General features: G+C 43.9%; 1 protein-coding gene across 5 annotated transcripts in view; it reads left to right on the forward strand.

Annotated features, from left to right (window-relative positions):
* Positions 1–12,271, forward strand: part of KIAA1671 (KIAA1671 ortholog) — a 66,373-nt gene that overhangs the window by 51,479 nt on the left and 2,623 nt on the right. For 4 of the 5 annotated variants that reach the window (XM_059485009.1, XM_059485012.1, XM_059485010.1 and 1 more), the window contains 6 exons: positions 4,026–4,144; positions 9,149–9,401; positions 10,895–11,069; positions 11,273–11,400; positions 11,672–11,805; positions 11,946–12,028. In XM_059485009.1, the coding sequence (XP_059340992.1) occupies positions 4,026–4,144; positions 9,149–9,401; positions 10,895–11,069; positions 11,273–11,400; positions 11,672–11,805; positions 11,946–12,024 (888 nt within the window). In that variant the 3' untranslated portion in view covers positions 12,025–12,028. Of the gene's footprint in view, positions 1–1,064; positions 1,215–4,025; positions 4,145–9,148; positions 9,402–10,894; positions 11,070–11,272; positions 11,401–11,671; positions 11,806–11,945; positions 12,029–12,271 lie in introns of those variants that run through there. The other variant, XM_059485011.1, reaches the window with a different exon arrangement.

The following is a 12,271-nucleotide window of genomic DNA, read 5'->3' on the forward strand; positions in this document are numbered from 1 at the left end:
TATAGAATAATTTAGGTTATAAAGGACTTCTTGTGCTCATCAAGCCCAGCATCCCATTCAAAGCAGAGTCAACTACAAAATAATATCATAAGATATGAACTGGTGGAGGTCTGTTGCTCTCTTCCTGGCATTCTGCAGGAGAACAGCTGGAATACTTTTTGGGATTTGTAAGAACTTGTGAGCTCTACTAAAATGCAGTGTCACACTTACAGGGCAATTTGACCACATTTTTTGCTTCTTTAATTAAAGTAAGCAGAGGAAAAAATGGAAAAAAAATAAAAATAAAAAGCAGCCCTATTTAAGAAACCAGCACCATTTTTTCTCTGAGTTGTATATTAGCAAGGCAGATGGTCAAAACTTCCTTCCATTGTGCAGTTCCTCTTCATACCCAACCCATGCCAGTGGGATTTAGCTCTGAACATTCACACTCAAGCTGTGGGCTGTCACTTTGGCTGGCTGATGCCTCAGGCTCCTTGGCAAACAAAGATATTTTTGAAACTGTCTGTGCAGCTTCTGACTCAGGAGATCTCTCAGAGCTGGTTCCTCCTGTGCCAGGTCTTCATTTCCCATCAGTGCAGGAGGGTTTTGCACGTAAATGTCTGCATTGACCCAGAGCTAGGGGTAATTTTGGGGCTGGTGGGAACCAATGTTGTGTGTGCATCGTTTTCAGGAACGGGAAATTGCAGGAGTAATCAGCCCTGGAGTGTAGCCAAGCCCAGCTTAATTCCAAGGGAAGACTGAAAGAGGCATAATCATAATGGCTCATTTTAGAAGAACCAGAGGCAAAGCAGGACACAGCTCAGCTGCTTAACTTTATGGAAAAATTAAGTAGATTTTTTTTCCGTAGCTCCTGGTGTAAGAATTGAGAAGTTAAACATCAAAGCTTGGAGAATTACAGCATTTGAAACCCGAATCAGGCGTGGGTTTCATTTGATTTGGGAGATTTTTCTGCCATCATAAAATAGAAAAGTTCTAATTTGGGTTTATCTTGTGTGCTAAAAAGACACCAGACCCCTCTTTACTGCTTTTTCCTTTGGAATTATTTGTTTTCCAGTTTCCTGAGTATTCTGTTTATAGAGGAAATGTCTTCATGTGTTGACTGCCTGGAGTCTTTCAGGAGTGTGATGACAATAAGAGAAAAGAGATCTTCAAAAGAAAAGCTAAAACTCTTCATTCTTGCTAATAATCACCCTCTGGCAAGGAAAATCTTCCTGGTTTGTTGTCACTTCCTTCCTCAGCACCCCCTCTCCTCTGAGCTGCTGCACAGGCTATAAATTGCTTTTCTGCACTGCTCTCAGTGCCCCTAGCCAACACCTCCTCCACCAGCCAAGGAGAGGATCAGCTCCTCTTCCCACTCCTGATTTTTCTGCTTGGTACCTAGAGAGCATTTATTTTTTCCAATTAATCATTTGGCACCTTAAAAAATAAGTGTTGAAAGGGTCTGTCAGGGAAAGACACAATCGTCTTGAAATAAGCAGCTTCCTCCAGAAGCAAAATGAAATAATGATTCTGAAAGTAACAAAGCCTTCAGAACACAGAGAACTCTAGATTTCCTAGAGTTTGAAGTGTTTTATTCCTGACATTTAGACTTTGTTTGTTGTATTGAACTTAACTTCACAGCACCTTCAGAAGCAGTAATTTTATTTCTTTTTCTGGCTTGTTTTGGGTTTAGCACCCAGAAATAACTCAGGTGATGGTGTTGTTCTGGGCAGAAGTGTAAAATGTTGTCAGGTTTTGCTGAGCCTCCACAGGAGTGGTGTCTTTGCATCTAAACTTGACCCCTGTGGCTGCTGAGCCGTTGTTATCTGTGCTGCCCACACCCCTCCTGCACAGCCCCCAGGGCTCTGATAACTCACTGCTGGGTAAACAAGGGCTCCCCACTGCTGCTCCTCCTGCCTCTAAGCTTTTGAGTCTAATTTCTAGCAGAAAAAACATGAGTGATTGCAAATAAAGTGATGCCATGTGTAGTAGTAATGGACTTTAGTTGTAACCAGTGGAAAACACCATACAAATTGATGATAAGAATAGGACTGACATTGAAAAAAATTCATAATAAGCATCAAGGTGGAAAATAATCCTCTGGATGAGCATGGATAGTTGGGAGGGAAGTAGAAGAGCCACTGGTATTTGTTAATGCCTTTCCTAGAAGGGCAGCCACCAGCCAAATTGTTCAGGCCACTGGGTGAGAGCTGAGCCCAGGAGTCCCTGGAGCAAATCATGGGATTGGGAAGCTGCAGAGGGAATTTGTGGAAGGCAAAACACAGAGCCAAGCCAAGCCAAGGAGGAGGAAATGCCCTGTGGTTTCTAGGAAATACCAGACTGTCTCCTGTGTTGGAAGCAGCGTGTGCCTGGCTCGCATTTGGAATCTTGTACCTGGCATGGAGTGGGAAATGTAAGAGCTTAACTCGCCTCCAGGCATTCATGTACTTGTCTCTATTTAGATATCTATGTGGGATAGGTTGGACTCCATCTTTTTGAGGTTTTTTTCCAACCTTAAAGATCCTGTGATTGCATAAAGTGTAAGAACCAGTGAATTCTGGGGCTTCAGGAACATCTGGAGAATGAAAAGCAGGAAACGTCTGTTCCATGCAACTCACAAACCGAGCCTGTTTTATCTGAGTATTGCAAACAGAATTTAACTTGGTCTTTAACTTTGAGCTGCATGGTGATAGCTGGAGTAAATGGTGGAGCCTTTTGTATTTTCTTTGCATTAAAACACAAACAACTTTGTCAGCAGCAAAGAGCACAACAAGGATGGAGAGTGACTGTGGCCACTGGGAAATAAGAACTGGTTATGAGAACTGGAAGTGTTGTGGGATTTCTTCAGTAGCCAGGTGTCAGCACTGCTGAGTTATTCTTAATGGTTTTTTTATAGTCTTAAGGCAGCATTCCTTAGGTGTACAAAATTGAGGAAACAAGTAAATGTGCAATCTCTCTTTTTACCCCCAATAATATGAAGGAATTCTACATATTAAATGTGGGATTTCTTAATTATTGTTTCTATGTGTGTGCTGTTTGAAGAGGAAGAGTTGTGTTCTAGTCCAGCAACGTGTTCTGCTCAGTGAGTTGGAGGCAGGGGGTACTTACAAAGAGAGAAAAATCCTTGCATTTTTCCAAGGGCAGGTGGAAAACCATGTAATTTGCTGTCAGATAAAATCTTGATAAGCAAAACTGATCTGGAGCTGAAAACCATGTTTGTATTTGTTCAGGGTAATGAAGGTGAAAGAGACCAACAGTTTAATTATCTGCTCCCAGTGTAGGATTTCAGGAGCTCTTTAAGCTCCCTGAATAACTCTGTACAGCTGCAGGGCTGGGTTGACATTGGTGTGCTGCAAATCTGGGGTGCCAGCACTGACCCACTTCTCTCCCTGGAAAGCTGAGGGATCCACTCATTCCTTCTTAGGAAAGCAGCAGATCCATGGAATAAAAACAGTCAGGAAAGGAGAGGTCAGAGTAAAGCAAAGCAAACCCACTGTGGTCTGTCTTGGGTTGGGTTTGGATGTTACATCTGTTTGTAGAAGGCTTTTTGTGTCTGGCCCTGTGGTTATTTATTTATTTATGTATTTATGCATTTTATTTTGAATGTCTTCCAAAGAAAGCCTGAAAAAAAAAAAAAGGATTATTTTATTAAACTCAGGAAAAGAGCAGTGGAGTTGATGTTTGCCTGCTGTGCTTGAGGGGATGAAATGTCATTCCCAGCACAATTCCTTGTGCTTGCATAGGTGCTTTGAGAAGCTCTGTGCACCCTGAGATAAGAACAATATTAAAGCAGCATGGAGTTCCTGAAACCAGGGAGTCATCTCCAACCTCTGGGATCCTTTATTTGCCCAGGAAAACAATTACTGTAATTATTGTTCAGAGAATTACTGCACAGAGAATTGTCGCACCGACTCCACAGCAGTTCTTCGTGTTTAAGTTCATTTCCCAGCCGAGTTTAATTGTCAGATTCTAAGCTGTTATGGTCTATAAGACCTGTTAATCCCTCAGGCAGGGGCTGGAGCACTGACTGGAGGTGTTTTTTGCAGGACCAGCTGAGGAAATGCTTCTCCAGGCAGCCTCCAGGGGCGAAGGACACGGACACGCTGGTGCAGGAGCCCGACAGCCAGTACGGCACCTGGAACGAGCAGAGGCACAGCAGCGACAGGTGAGGGCTCTGCTCGGCTGGGGAGGAGGGGAATGCTGGAATCCCACCATCCTAGGGTGCTTTCATGCTGGAATGGCCTTAGAGATCTCCTCATTCCAACCCTCGGCCACGGGACGCCTTCTGCTAGAGCAGGGTGCTCCAAGCCCTGTTCTTGGTGTGAAAAACACCAATCACTTGTTTTTTAAATTTTTAAAAGTTTAATAGTAATAAAATGGTTATAAAAATAGGAACACAATTAGAGTGATAACAATTTGGACAAATTGAATTAGGACAATATGAGACAATAAATACAAAGAGTTATGGATGTCCGGGTACATTTTTCTGGGCAGCACGAGCCCGAAAAAGGACACACGTTAAAAAAGGGTTAACCTTTAAAAGCAACAGCCTGTTGCATGTTCATACACTTCATACATGATGCATAAATTCCATTCAAATACAGGATTCTGTCTGGTCAGTGTCAATTTCTTCCTCTGAATCCTAACAGCGCCTTTGAGGTGGGAAGAAGTTAGTTTCTTCTGATAATGGGGCAATAAATTCTCTTCTCTGAAAGATTCAGGTGTCCTGTGGCTGCTATCTTGCTACAAGTCCTCTCTTTAAAAAAAATCCTACATAGCATCATTTCTATTTTAACAATTTTTATAACCTAAAGCCATATTTAACACAGTACTTAAGAGAATTAATACAGCATTACTTTCTAACACAATACATATAATATTCATTTTAATATTTACAAAAAGCCAATCATAAAATACATGCATTTTTCACAAATGATTAAGTTAAAATCACATATACAAAATTATGCATATAACAACATCTCTTGCTTGCAAAGTTTAGTGAGATTTCTTTTTCCAGTAAACCTGTTTAATTTAATCTTCTTGCACTCTAAGTCTTGCACTTCCCTCGAAGCATTTCTGCTGCCAGCCCCATGGTGGCACATCCTGCAGGGACCAAACGGTGTCACAGCCTCCTGCTGTGCTGGGGGAACCTCCAGGCTGGGGCATTTCCCACTATTGAATTTCCAAAGTTCCATTTGCTTTTGCCAAAGCATCCTCTTATCAAATCTCTTATGTTAACCAAGTCCAAAATCCATCATCTGTCTTGTGTCCCCCAACATTCTAACACACTTCTGTTTGTTTTAAAGTCTGATTTTCTGTCATTGCTTTTCCTTTAAAAATACTGCCAGGTTGGGTGAATGGCAAAATCCTTCTGGAATAGCAGAGTGGCAAAATCCCTCTGGGTCTCAGGTGGGGTGACTCAGGGTGCATCTTTCCATGCCCACATCTCAGACTCTCAAGTGTTTTATTGGTGGTGAAGTGGAGGATGAAATGGAATATCAGCTGAGTGAAACTGATACTGAGTATTGCTGATGCTTTTCTGTTCTTGGAATGATTTAGTGAAATAAACCTAGAGCAGCAAAGTGTGAGGTTTTTTATAGTTCACACCTGTTGTGTAAATTGCAGCTTGATCTACCCTGAACTTGTATCATGTCTGCTCAGTGTGGTATGAAAATAGCATTTTATCTGGTTCCTAATGCTATACTTGTTGGGATCTTAGAGCAGACATTAATGTCAATTACGTTTGGTTTGTTCTGCACTTGAGAACTGTGTGCTATGAATATTTTTATTGCTTATGAAATCAGGGTAAGGACCAGCTCGAGGCTCAGCAGCCAAGTGAGTGCCAACAGTGACAGCCAGGCTGCTGTAAAATTATCTTGGATTCCAGGATGGTACAGACATTTCTGAGATCAGTTTCTTAACAAAGGTGCTTGTCTCAGCTTCACAGCAGACAGCCCTGGAGAGTTATTTCAATCCATCCATCCTGATTAGAACAGCTCCACCTAAACATTCCGGTTCACTGAAGGATTGGACTCAATCCCATGTGCTGGAATTTTGTTTGCACTGCAAGAAGTGTTTAGATTTTGCCTTTTTTAAAGCATAATGGTGACAGTGTAGAGACTCTTCAGCATTTTACCACCCCATTGCTCTGCTTTATTTTGACTTACAGCTCATTGCAGGGGAATTACTGCTGTATTAATTCAGGCACTTGAAGAGAAATGAGATTAATGTACTTCTAAGTAATGGAAGTCTTCCTGGAATGTATTGAACGTGCATTTTTTCTGCAGTTTGTTTTGGATGAAGCGCCTGCCAGGAGCAGTGCAGACATTCTCCTCACGTTGCTGTGGGTGCTCTGAGCAGGGCTCTGCCTTGGGTGCCTCCTGCTCACCCCAGCTGGAGGCAGGAGCTCTCAGGAGATGTTGCTGGTTCAGTTTTCCTGTTTTGGCCTGGCTGCCTTCCCTGGGAGCGTTTCCACTGCCAGTCCCACGGTGTCACATCCTGCAGGGACCAAAGGGTGTCACAGCCTCCTGCTGTGCAGGGGGAACCTCCAGCCCGGGGCATTTCCCACTATTGCAGCCATGCAGGGATTATTTTAGGAGTGAATGACCTCATCTTCATGGAATCAGAGTCCTTAAGGTTGGAAAAGACTCCCAAGATCTGAGTCCAGCCTTCACCTGAATCCCTCTGTGGCCTTTAAACCAGGCAGTGCCACCTTTGCATTTGGACACTTCTAGGGGTGGTGGCTCCACTGCTTCTCTGGGAGAGGAAGGGAATTCTGAAATCAAAAGGCAACAGGATGAACACTGTCCTTTTCCTAGATGAGCTTTTGGAAGGTGAAGGAAGGGGTATTTTGCTCTAGAACTGAGTCACTGCTGGAATTAGCATAAGGAGCTCCTCCAGTGGGCTTTGGCCAGTAACTCCTTGGGACAGGGATGAAAGCATCTCCTCCCATTTGGAGGCATTAATTGGATTTTTCTTCGTTTATCTAAAAAATTTTATTTTCATTTTTCTCAAGTGCTTGAATAAACTTCCCCAAATTGGCGCTGTACAAAACTCTTTTATGTTAGAACAATCGTCATAAGGAAAATTATTGTTTTTTACAGGAAAGGAATTGATTTTAGATCAATTCTGATTCCTCATTTCACAGACACCTTTTTATGGCCTCTATACACTGTCTTGCTAAAACTAATTAAATTTAATTGCAGTTGGAAGGGAGGATTGCTGTCAGTTTATTTTCCATTGTGATAACCATCCTGCTGGGTTTGTGTGCTCCATGTGAGGGATGATTTCTCAGAGAAGTGTCTGTAAATATACCTGTGGAGCATCAGGGGCAGCTCATGGATATGCTCACAAACCCTAAAATCTTAATGAAGTAATAGACAGAGGTGCATGATATATCTCAGTAATGAGAACTGAAAATATGTTTTCAGTTTCATTTCTCTGAAGGGAATTTTCCCCCTAATTAGCTGTTCACTGGAAAGAATCCACTGCACATAACTGGGTTTGGGCTCCAGGAATCCCTCCCACATTTGGGGATGAGCTGTGCCACAGGGGTTGGTGGATGGGGCTGTAATTGTGCAGAAACTCCAAAGGAAAATCCATTGGGAAGGTTTGAGAATGAGGAACTACCAATCAGTGCTAATTCAGCTGGATTTCTATCACATCTTGCTCTCAGATATTTCAGTTTTAAAAACCTCAGTGAATTGTATCAGCTGCAGCCCTGGGGTGTAGCAGGGAAGAAAGAGACTTTTTGGAGATGTGCAAATCCAACAGAATCCTTTCAACACACACTTTAATTTCCATGGAAGGTCCTGCAGATTGTCCCTCCTCTCTCCATTCTTCCATGTTGCAATGGCTCTAAAGCCTAATGCTGCAGATACCAAATGTCACTTGAAGCAAAAACCCTAGACAAAAAACTTTCCCCCAGAGCTCATTAGTGCCATTCTTAATTATCCTGGGGCCCACTGGTGAGGGAGGGAGGCAGCATTCGCTCTGCTTGTGTGCTGGAAACCCTCTGGGCAGTGTCTGCTCTGTCAGACTGGACATTGTACCGTGTGCTGGTGCTGATGGAATGCTGTTATCCAGCCGGGAACTCCTGAGTGGTTTTCTCCTGGGATTGCTGTACCAAATACTGAGGTTTATTGTTTTAAATATGTGCATATGTTGATATGTATATGGGGTTTTTTTAGGTTTAGAACAGTTTTCCTAGGTATGTGCCCAAGAAATGCTGCTTAGTGGCAAAAGACTTCTGTCAAGAGGAGAAGAAAATAAAATCAGAGCTAAATCCTTTAAGCTTTGGTTTTTTTCAAACTGGAGTTAGAAGCAAGACGGCCCAGTTTTTACTGACAGTATTTCAAGGAAAGGCAGACACAACAGTGTCCAGCTTTCAGTCCTGACCCTGCAGCTCATTCCTGTCAGTCCAGGCCACGGGAGGAATTTTAGGAACACACTGGGAGCATCCCAGCAGTGGGGAGCAGGTGCTGCTGCACTGTTTGTGAGGCAGGAGCAGCTCTGCCCATGGAGCCCTGCCTTAGGCTGCCACCTGGTGCCCAACTCTCTTCAGCTCCAGCTTCCTGAAGGGAAAAATCCTGTAGCTGGGTAGAATCCACCCCAATCCCCAGCACACCATGAATCTAAGGGGTGAGGGCTTGTGGTGGTGTTAACAGGGGTCTGAGGATGAGGGAAGAGATGACAATGTTGGCTCCGTGTTTCAGAAGGCTTGATTTATTATTTTATGATCTATATTATATTAGAATTATACTAAAAGAATAGAAGAAAGGATTTCTTCAGAAGGCTGGCTAAGAATAGAAAAAGAAGGAACAATAACAAAGGCTTGTGACTGACCGAGACAGTCCGGACAGCTGATTGGCCATTAATTAGAAACAACCACATGAGACCAATCACAGATGCACCTGTTGCATTCCACAGCAGCAGATAACCATTGTTTACATTTTGTTCCTGAGGCCTCCCAGCTTCTCAAGAGAAGAAATCCTAAGGAAAGGATTTTTCATACAACATGTCTGTGACAAGGGCTGTGCCAGCAGAAGGGATCCACTCCGACTTTCTGTTCCACTTTCCTTTAACCCCTGCTGACCACGTGTGATCCAGCCTGGCCCTGCAGGTCTCTGTTTGCCCTGAACTCACACAGATTCCGTTTGCTCACTTGCAGCTTTGTGGGAGAATCCCCCTCCCTGGACAATGAGGTGGCGTCGGGGCGGAAGCCGCCCGCGGGCAGCCACCCGTCCTCGCTGTCCTCGCAGGCAGAGCCTCCCTCCCTGCCCGAGCACCATGACTTCTCCAAAGAGCAAAGGAGCACCAGCCTGGACCGTTCCAGCACGGACATGGACTCCACTGATGGCACTGATGTGCCTCCTGCAGGGGACGCGCTGCCTGAGGACAAGAGTTATTTCTCCTTCATTGATGTGAGTTGCCATCGTGTGTTTCCTCGGTTAAGCTCTCCCCAGTTCCTTCTGGAAACTTTGCGGCCAGATCTGCCCCTCCCTTTCCCACTCTGAATTTTCCCAGCTGCTTTCCTGCCTAAAAAGTTTAGGATCAAAACTATGGAGTTCTTCTAAGTCTCTGTGGTGTTTAGGTTCTGAGAGATTCCACAAAGCTGCTGGCCTTGGATAATCAATCATGGAATCCCAGACTGGTTTGGGTTGGAAGGGATCTTAAAGCTCATCCAATTCCACCCCCATCCACACCTTCCACTAGACCAGATTTTCTCCAAGCCCCATCCAGCCTGGCCTTGGACACTTCCAGGGATGAATATTGGAAGCATAATTAAATAACACAAACAGTCAGTGACTGCTCTGCTGTCAGCCATGCAGATTTAAGGCTGTAAGGACTTTCACTAATATTTTTCTTATTTACAATTGGTTTCTTTCCACAGTAGCTCACAGTTGCATTTTAAAGGATTTTTTTTTTTATATTGAAGAATCTTGCAGTTGGTGTGAGACCAGCAGTTTCTGGCCATACACAGTTGATGATGTCTACTGCTGCAAAAACTTTGTTTAGTTTGGAAAATCCCTCTAAAATCATTGAATCCAACTGTTCCCCCAGCACTGCCAAGGCCACCACCACCATGTCCCCAAGTGCCACATGCACATGGTGTTTTAGCACTTCCAGAAGGTTTTCTTTTGTCCCTGGGCCACTGAAGGTGTCTCTGTAAAACATTAATAGCTCTAAGTGCAGCTGGCAAATGCTATGTGAAAAGTAGTTTATTCCTGACCTGAAATCTTTTGAAAAAAGGAGCAAACCCACATCTTCTGGAGAAGGGGAGGCTCAGGGATATTTGGTGATTACAGGCAAATCTGTAACAGCACATTGCTTTAAGCAAGTAAATAAATTACAGCTCCTTATTTTGCTCTGTAAATGTTACTGCTGATTGGATGTGTTGGAAATGACTGATCACAGAAGGTTTCTGAATGCTGGGACACTAAACTTGAAGTGTCCTTGTTGCTGGTGAGTGGCTTTCAGTGTTCGTGGCTGGCAGGGAAGCTGCAGCTCTGCTCTCCAAGGGAATTTGGTGTAGTTGCTCTTTTTAGATCCGAATTTTGGGATTTGCCTCCAGCTGCTCCCACCTAGCAAGGCCTATGTTCATAAAACACTCTAGGAACTAAACTCCTGATTAAACTCCTGATTATTGCAGTTATTTTTTATATTAATTAAGTGCAAATTATTCATGCAACTCAGGTATCCACAGCCTAGAGAGATCAGAGGATTACACCCAGTTAGCCACAAAGTGCCATGTCCTCATCGTACACTCTCTCTAATACGATTTTAAGTGACTACAATAATAATAATAATAATAATAATCACACAAATACCCATTTTAATTGGTGGATGCAATCAGGTGGGTTGGGATTTCAGTGTGGAGGATCTGGGGCTCATTCCCAGGTGTGTGTTTGTGCAGCACACGGATGTCCTGGACTCCAGTGCTCTCAAGACTCGGGTGCAGCTGAGCAAGAAGCGCCGGTGCCGGGCGCCCGCGTCGCACTCACTGCGCAGGAGCAGAGGGCTGGACCTGGACAGCAGGTTCTCCTTGACAGAGGAGTCAGACAATGGCTGGATGTTCAAAGATTCCACAGGTAACCCCTCAGCTACCTGCAGTAATTGGTTGTGGTCAGCTTGAGTGCAAAGGCAGGAGTTGGTAAAAGGTGTTTTTTAAATACTGCCCTTCATTCCTGCTCGAGTGCAGGAAGAGATGTTGGGCAAGGCAGAGATGAAAGGCCAGCTCATGGTTTCCCCTTCTGCCTTTTTTTTTTTTTTTTTTTTATTAACAATAAATTAGAAGAGAAGAAAACTATGCAACAGGAAGATTCTGAGGAGGAAGACAAGATCCAGCACACTCCGAGGTCATCTTCTGTGCAAGCCCAGAGAATGCCTGTGTTCCCAGGGATGGATCATGCTGCTCTCAAGGTGAGCTCAGGCAGAGCCCAGTAGGTGGGAGATGAACCAGTTCAGTACCTGCAGGTGGTTTATAAGGAATCCCCACCAATTCAGTACCTGCAGGTGGTTTATAAGGAATCCCCACCAATTCAGTACCTGCAGGTGGTTTATAAGGAATCCCCTCACTCATTTCAGGGAAATTTTTGTTTTTATAAATCTGGAGTAATCTGTGCTGCATTCCAAAAAAAACACAGCCTGGATGCTGGCTTAAAAAGACCCCTTTGTTTATTTTTATTTTTAGGCCCAGCTGAGGAAAAGACAGGAGTCTGAGAGCGCTGGTGACACTGGCTCTGCTCAGCTCTTCAAATCCCCCAAAGCACAGCTCGGCACTCCCAGCAGCAGAGTGCTGCCCTCCAGTGTGGAAAAGGAGGACAGGTGAGGGAATCCCAGCTCTTCTTGGTGGAAGGAAAAAATAATGCAACCAGTTGTACATTGCTTTTTTTTTTATTGTTGTTTCTGTCAGGAGTTTTCATAATGAAAGAATAAAGAGTATTTTTTTTTTTTTTATATCATAGGTCAGAAGAAAAGTCTCCTCAGTGGCTAAAGGAGCTGAAATCAAAGAAGAGACAGAGCCATTATGAGAATCAGGTTTGAAAAGGTACTTGGGTAGGAAGGGGGGCTTTGCTGGGTGTAGGTGTGCAGTGACAAACTCACATTTCCTTTGATGTGTTGGTGTCACCACTGTGGCCCCACCAGCACTGCCCTTACCCTGCCCCGTGCACCAGGGGTGTCAGGGACTGCTGCCTCTCCACTCCCAGTCACAGTTCCACTGATTCTCTGCCCATAATAAAAAAGGGATTTCCCAAAGTTTGAAAACTTTGTGTGGTTTCAGCACAATTCT

This window comes from Ammospiza nelsoni, chromosome 18 (genome assembly GCF_027579445.1).
Source record: "Ammospiza nelsoni isolate bAmmNel1 chromosome 18, bAmmNel1.pri, whole genome shotgun sequence".
NCBI lineage: Eukaryota > Metazoa > Chordata > Aves > Passeriformes > Passerellidae > Ammospiza > Ammospiza nelsoni.